The sequence below is a fragment of the Engraulis encrasicolus genome, chromosome 12, assembly GCF_034702125.1.
Source record: "Engraulis encrasicolus isolate BLACKSEA-1 chromosome 12, IST_EnEncr_1.0, whole genome shotgun sequence".
NCBI classification, from domain to species: domain Eukaryota; kingdom Metazoa; phylum Chordata; class Actinopteri; order Clupeiformes; family Engraulidae; genus Engraulis; species Engraulis encrasicolus.
Genome location: NC_085868.1, coordinates 2,360,001 through 2,367,500, shown reverse-complemented (window position 1 = coordinate 2,367,500; position 7,500 = coordinate 2,360,001). Strand labels below are relative to the sequence as shown.

Sequence of the window (7,500 nt, the reverse complement as noted above, 5' to 3'; positions counted from 1 at the left end):
GATCTTTGTGTAGGCTTATGTAACAATTTCAAATCACTAGAGCATTTTCATGAAGTACAACCAGTTTATTCAGCCACATTGGAATAGGCATAGCTCTACATGTTTCTTTCTCCCTGTTTATGTTTGACTAGAATAAGCTATATGAAGTTAATTGCCCAAACCATCATGACGTATACAGTGGTGCATAAGGAATACATCACTGGAAAACATTTAAAACAATATTTTAAATCTCTTGAGCTTATAGCAGAAAAGTAACGTCATTAATACAACTTAAATGACATATTTTCATTTTTATGAAATTATGCCGGTGCAAAAGTGAGTTCACCCCAATGTTAAATGTGCACTGTGTAACATTTTTAGTTGTTTATTTCCAGAATTCATGCTACCCATTCACTAATGTTACCTTTTTCATGAATGCTTACCACCGCCATCAGATTTAAGTATTCATTATGACTGGGAAAATTGCACTTTTCATACTTGAAAAGGGGGATCTTCTCCATGGTCTGCCATTCTAAATTTCCAGAAGTAGACATTTTAGCTGCAAAAATGACTGTACTTAGGCCGTACTAGAAAATATGGGTTTATTACTTAGTAAACTTTCATGAAAAGATCAAATTTGGCAATAGGCAACCCAGTTTCAATGAGCAGCATAGTTGCAGTACCTTTTTTGACCATTTTCTGCACAGTGCACCTTTAAATTCCCATAGAGTGGACTATGAAACTAGAAAGGCTAATTACTTTTGCTTCCAGCTTCCATGTGGAAATAGATTATGTATTTTAAGAACCACATAAAAAAAATCTAATAATTGCACCTTATTCATGCTTGTGTTCCTTACAGCTTTCAGGAAATTTGGAATTGCCATTGGCCGTTTAAATGAGGCTAAACTGTTCGACAGCACCCGGACAGAAATCGACGAAGATGTATTCGAAGAAGTAGTGACCTCTAACCACCAGCATGTGTATGAACTGTGCCTCGACGGTACACCAGGGGGTAGGTACTTAACCTAATTACGGTACATGTTCAACAGGGTTTCCCCCAGGATTTCCTTGAAGGTGCGGTGGCAGGACCCCTCCACCATGGAGACCCCCTGGGGCCCCGACCTCCAGATTGGGAACCAACTATTAATATCAACTCATATAAAATAACAATTGGGAAATAACTTCTAAATAGTAACTGGGCAGAGCCAGCCACTCATGGTTTAATGCTAGGTAGAGAAAAGAAAAGTTAAATGTTTTTTGTAATGCCAGCACAGAATGTGACAAGATTTTGCATTGTTTCGTGTAATAGCAGTATGGTGCCTGGTATCGGCAAGTTTTTTATGTTCCAAAAATCATTGTTTCGTTCAGAAATGCTTCCACTACAGATACCATAGTGAATATTTTTTATTTGAATTTGAAGTTGCGTATCACCATATGTAGCCCGGTACAGTCCCCATTTCTAGAACATCTTTTTTTTCCCTGTTTCCTAATGCAGATTTTGATGCTGAGATGTCAGCGAGTCGGGAAAGTTCCATTCTGGAACCTGAGCCTGACACCATTATCCTGAACGTTGAGAGCCCGGTGCAGTTCACCGCAACAACTGACAATACAGCCCAATCTGTAAGTATCATTAGATGTGCGAATCTGTAGATGTAAAACAAATGCGGCACATTATTCCAATTGACAGTTTGTTCTAAAACACATGACTTTTGTGTTTGTTGTCTTTGAAGCTTATAGAGGACATCCTCAAAAATAAACCTGGTGGGGATCAAATTCTGAGGGAGTACAGGAGGACCAACAAACTGACTGATTCTGCGAGGCGAAAGTTGGTCAACATGGTTGTTGCCAACATGACTGAAATTCATGGGTAATAATAACATCTGAGATTTTGTAATGACCTGTGCATGGTGCGATTTGTCGGAAAACCAGAAGAGGGGATATGTTTCAGATTTTAAGCAATATCAATAGAATTACATTAAACTGTGAATAATATTGTGTGTAAAAGGTGGCAATATCAAAACCAGAAGAGGGGACACTTCCCCACCCAGTACAAATCGCACCCTGGACCTGTGTATCTATTGTTTTGAGGGGGGGGCTTCAAAGTGAATTGAAAGTCTCATGTCATTCTTGCATTATCAATAACAGCAAGCAGAAGATTATTGCTTGGCTATGCTGTTAACATCACACTGTTGGCTGGGGGTGTTGAAATGATTATGACCTGCTATGATCTCAATCTGTCAACTATATGCAGACCTACATGATGATGTATGCTGTATTGCCTGAAAGTAGGTAAATATTGTGAATATGTCTTGATGCTTTTAGTACATCACCATCAAGGAGTGTGAGGGAGCGGCACGCTAAGGGGATAGTACAACTCTTCCCACAACTGAAAGACCCCTTTTCCGAGAAGGGTTATGTGAGTATTGTATATTTTTCGTTTTTACTCAACTCCTACCGAACTGGCCAAAAAAAAAATCAACCATCTGATATTCAATTGACCTAATACTTTTTTATCACAATATAGGAACATTTCTACGACTCTGACAGCGGAACAGGATTCATTGCCTGGCGTCTCAAAACACTTCAGAAGAGAGCCGCCGAGGACCAACAACCTCCAGCACAGAACAAAAGATGGAGGGGAGGGCCATCGTCTGAACGCAACGTGACCGAGCCAGAGTTACTAAGTGAAGAACAACTGAAAGAAGCTCTAAGTCTCATGAGGCATGCAGCTGATGATGAAGTGGTGCGACTGAAAATGAAGCAAACGTTCCATCATCGCCAGAGAATGGTCCATGATCACCTGATGTCACCTGATGTGCTGTCCACCTTTTCTCGTTTTGCAGATGTAAAGGGTCTGGTAAGTAAAATTCTCAACGGCCACACTCATCTTGACTGCAGTTGTATTATTTTTATCATACTCTCTAGTTCAGTGGTTCTTAATCTTTTTTCCTTAAGCACCCCTTTACCTGTGCCCAAGACAAGCTGTGCACCCCCAGCCCAAACTTCTACACGTGTACGCACTAGAAAATGATTTAAGTGATTAATTGCAATGATTCTTGCTGGAGACGTTAATCAATACTTAAATGACTTTACATGGGGACTAAACCATGTTTTGATTTGGCCTAATTATAATGTTTGCAAGCAGAATTTTGGTCACAACCTCAACACAAACAGAATTCTATGCACCCCCTGAAATCTCTGGCGCATCACCCAGGGGGTGCCCGCACCCCAGGTTAAGAACCACTGCTCTAGGTAGTAGAATTGAAGAGCTTATTTGCAAAACGGTGTATCTCCATTTTGTAGAATGTTCGGAAATCGACATTTTATATTTGAGTGGCACGAATTCACACATACAGTGCTGACCAAAAGTATTTGCTCCTCAAAAAATCCGTCAGGTAATTCCCAATTTCTTCCAGAAAATGACTGCAATCACAAATTCTTTGATATTAAAAGGTTAATTTAATTTGTCTTTAATGGAAAACTGCAAAAAGAACCGTCACACTTGCAGCCAGTAAAAAGGGATTAAAGTTGACTCAGCCTCTGTCTTGTGTCCTTGTGTGTCCCACATTGAGCATGGAGAAAAGAAGTGAGACCAATGAAGTGTCTTGAGGATTTCAGAAGCAAAATTGTGAGCATGGGCAATCTGAAGGCTTCAAGTCCATCTCCAAAGACCAGAATGTTCCTGTGTCTACTATGAGCAGTGTCGAGACGTTTAAAGCCCATGGCACTGTGGCTAACCTCCCTAGATGTGGACGGTAAAGAAAAATTGACAAGAGATTTTAACTAAATGTTTGTTTTTTCTGTTTTGTCATCTCCAGATCGAGCAAGACTTTTGTCTTCTCTTTGGAGAAGAGACGTCAGCAAAACTACTGGAAAGGTGGCCAACGATGTTCAAGGCCAAGACGATCGAACAGAGTAAAACCCTGTCACACATCAGCCCTGAACTGCAAGAACTTATTCAAGCAGCAGAGTCACCTCAATCAAGAAGCAGTGACTCAGAGGGTATGTAATAATCAATTTGGTGTGCTTGTTTAGGGCTGTCACAATATTCAATAAGTCAATAGATCGTACAATACGTTTTTACAAACATGATTGCTTTTTGTCCACTCCACAGTTATATTTGCATGCTCCTTTGTTTTCCTCATCAAACACAAACATCTTACAAGGCTTAAATCACTGAATCTGTATGGAATCATAACAACATTTTAGGATATGGAAACGTTATCCTCCCACTCTGTTAACATTGTGCTCTTTGTTTGCCTTCTCTTTTAATGTTCACTTAGATTGGGACAGTGACCTATCCTCGCTGGTGTTGTTGCTCTTCTTACTGCCTCCTACTTCCCAAGGACGGCAAAAACCAGGGCGACTCTCGGCTACACAAGCCGCTGAACGACTTGTGGTGTTCCTAAAGGTTAGAGACTGGCGCACGCGCGCACACACACACACACACACACACATTTGATACCGATATTCACCTCATGTTTGTTGCTTGTTTAGGGTACATACTGTACATTGTCAATTGTCATTGTCAATACTCACACACACACACACACACACACACACACACACACACACACACACACACACACACACACACGGAAGTAAATACTTACCTGGTTCCTTCTTTCTGCTTTTAAACAACTTGACATTTGCATGTCTGCAAGCCTTCTGCTACACACTCATAATACATATACTTACTACTTACCTCCCACTGTAGATTTTGAATGCTCACTCAATGCTACATTGATGCAAATGTTGGGGCTGATACTAAGTTGATGTACATGTACTTGTATCTTGACGAATAAGTTACATTTTAACACATATAGTGTTATGTGGACATTCTGTACGATCCCTCTCAGCATCACATCAATAACATGCCATCTATCTGTTGTATGTCTACCTACTCTTTCTCACAGACCGGAGACAGTGTCCAGGGACATTTGGATGCCATCACCCAGACCCGTCAACCTTACCTCCTCGCGGTTGGAATGTCCAGGGCCAACATTCACAGGTTCTTCATCGTCATCGACAAGATTGCCATCCCATGCAGTGCCACAACATCACTTGGGGCCTTTGATGAGCTATTCAAAGCGCACTTTGTCTTTGGAACCGAATTTAGCGATTGGCTCGGTAACATGTACACCTTCATTCAGACCACCATATTTAACATAGACGTCGGACTAGTCAAAGAAAACCCTCGCGTCATTGAGCTGCGGTCGAGATTCCTGCAGTAGTCCCAGTAGAGTTTTAGATATGATTTGTTTCATTTGCAAAAGCCGTCATTCTGACGCAAATGCTTTGGTGAGGCATTTAAAGTTGATGCATGGATTATGCCCTGGAAGGACTTTGAGATTGAAATGTGGTATGTGCTCACATGTTTCTGGAACTTTCTCCGGATTTCGTAAACATATTAAAAAGATGCATGAGCAAAGATCTAATGTTGAGATTTCTGAAGCTACTAACACTTTTCAAAGCAGTCATGACCTGTCAGTAAATGCAGTGGCACCTGTTAGTTCATCTGATTTAGTCCCATGTTCGAGTTCATCTTTGAAAACTGGAGAGTATGTTAACAACATGTGTTCTTCTGTTGTGGCAGAGCTTCAATCTGCTGGTATTGGTCAAACAAATGTCCATCATCTTATTTGTTCTTTAGAGGAAGTTGTCAATGGGATACAGGATCACATGAAAGAAACTGTGTTAAGCTGTTTAAGTGATGCTACAACTGTTGAGAAAGTTGAACAATCATTGAAACGTCTTGACAATCCATTTACTCCTCTAAATTCTGAGGAGAAGCGTCAGAAGTATTTCTCTAAGAAGTGGGGTGTAGTTGCTCCCGTTAAGAAAGTGATTGGTTCCCGATTCGACAACAGATGGAACAAGGGAACTGGCACATTTGATCAAGTTCTTGTTCGAGATACATTAGCGTATGTTCCGATTTTGCTTACGCTCGAATCAGTTCTGAAACAGTCCAGTGTCATCTACATGTCCACATCCGTACAGTCATCAAGTCCAAATCTTTATGCCGACTCAAGAGATGGTGCATATTTTAAGGAACATCCTTTGTTTTCCAAAGACATGCAATCTCTTCAGATCCAATTATTCTACGATGATCTGGAACCCTGCAATGTTTTAGGATCTAAAAAAGGCTCGCATAAAATTGGTGCGATTTACTTTACCTTGAGGAACTTCCCACCAAGGTTCAATTCTTCCCTTGCGAATATTCATTTGTGTATGCTTTTCCATACCCAGGATATTAAGAAATATGGTTTTGCAACCATTCTTGAGCCTCTTGTAACTGACCTGAAGGTTTTAGAAATAGATGGAATTGCAGTTCCAGGACTTGGTGAGCGCGTTAAGGGGAGCATTTTTCAGGTCACAGGTGACAACCTAGGTCTACACGGCTTGTTTTGTTATGTAGAGTCATTTAGTGCCAAATATTGCTGCCGTTTTTGTCTAACGGAGAGAGACCAATATCAGAACGTTTTCTCTGAAGACCACCCAAACATGTGCTTAAGAACCAAAGAAATATATTCACAACATTGCCAGCTCTTACAGACGTCCCCTGATCAGTCTCATGTATATGGTGTGAAAGGACAGTGTTCACTAAACTCCCTTAAATACTTTCATATAGTGGATAATTTTGCCGTTGATATTATGCACGACATTTTAGAAGGTGTAGCACAATATGAGGTTAAGCTTGTTCTGAAATACATTGCAGAGAAATGTGTCTCATTTAAACAGATAAATGATAGGGTTCAGTCTTTCAACTATGGATACTTAGAGCGAAGGAATCAACCATCAGCTCTAAAACTGGAGGATTCCAGCAATGACTTAGGTCTGAATGCCATTCAGTCATGGTGTTTAGTGCGGAACATCCCATTAATGTTTGGTGATGTAGTCCAGCAAAATGATGGTCACTGGCTGTTGTTGATTTTACTATTGCAGATTATAAACATTGTATTTTCCCCATGTGTGACCAGAGGAATGACCGTTTACTTAAAACATCTTATTGTTGAGCACCATCAGCTTTTTAAACAGCTATTTCCCACCAAGAATTTGCTACCAAAACACCACACAATGATTCATTATCCACGATGCATCCAGAACATTGGTCCGATAATTCATGTCTGGTGCATGAGGTATGAAGGAAAACACAGTTTTTTCAAAAGGCAGAAGAAATGTTTCAAAAACATTACATGGTCTTTAGCAAAGAAACATCAGAACTATATGGCTTATCACTGGGAAAAGTTCACGAATGACAGGTTGACTTTTGGCCCAGGAAAAATGAAACCAATATCATCGTTTCCTGCCAAGGAGCAGCTTTCTACTCGCTTCAACATGCCGTTTTCCACCCTGATACGATCCGTATCTTGGGCCAAGTACTTTGGTACAGAGTATCGACTTAATTTGGTGATTTGTACAGAAGTTATAAATGACATGCCAGTTTTCCAAAAAATTCACTCAATTGTTGTGCAAGATGACAATGTTTTTTTAATTGTAAAAAAACTGGACACTGTTTGT

The 7,500-nt window shown here is 40.3% G+C and overlaps 2 protein-coding genes across 2 annotated transcripts in view; both read left to right on the top strand.

Moving 5' to 3' along the window:
- The window catches only part of LOC134459969 (uncharacterized), a 7,101-nt gene extending 1,689 nt beyond the window's left edge, over positions 1-5,412 (top strand). Inside the window, exons 3-10 of the mRNA XM_063212471.1 lie at positions 839-991; positions 1,475-1,599; positions 1,710-1,846; positions 2,302-2,395; positions 2,504-2,836; positions 3,798-3,981; positions 4,263-4,390; positions 4,896-5,412. Of these exons, the coding sequence (XP_063068541.1) occupies positions 839-991; positions 1,475-1,599; positions 1,710-1,846; positions 2,302-2,395; positions 2,504-2,836; positions 3,798-3,981; positions 4,263-4,390; positions 4,896-5,213 (1,472 nt within the window). The 3' untranslated portion in view covers positions 5,214-5,412. The remainder of the gene's footprint in view (positions 1-838; positions 992-1,474; positions 1,600-1,709; positions 1,847-2,301; positions 2,396-2,503; positions 2,837-3,797; positions 3,982-4,262; positions 4,391-4,895) is intronic.
- The window catches only part of LOC134459194 (ras-related protein ralB-B-like), a 292,873-nt gene that overhangs the window by 239,204 nt on the left and 46,169 nt on the right, over positions 1-7,500 (top strand). The gene's annotated exons all lie outside the window — the stretch shown is intronic.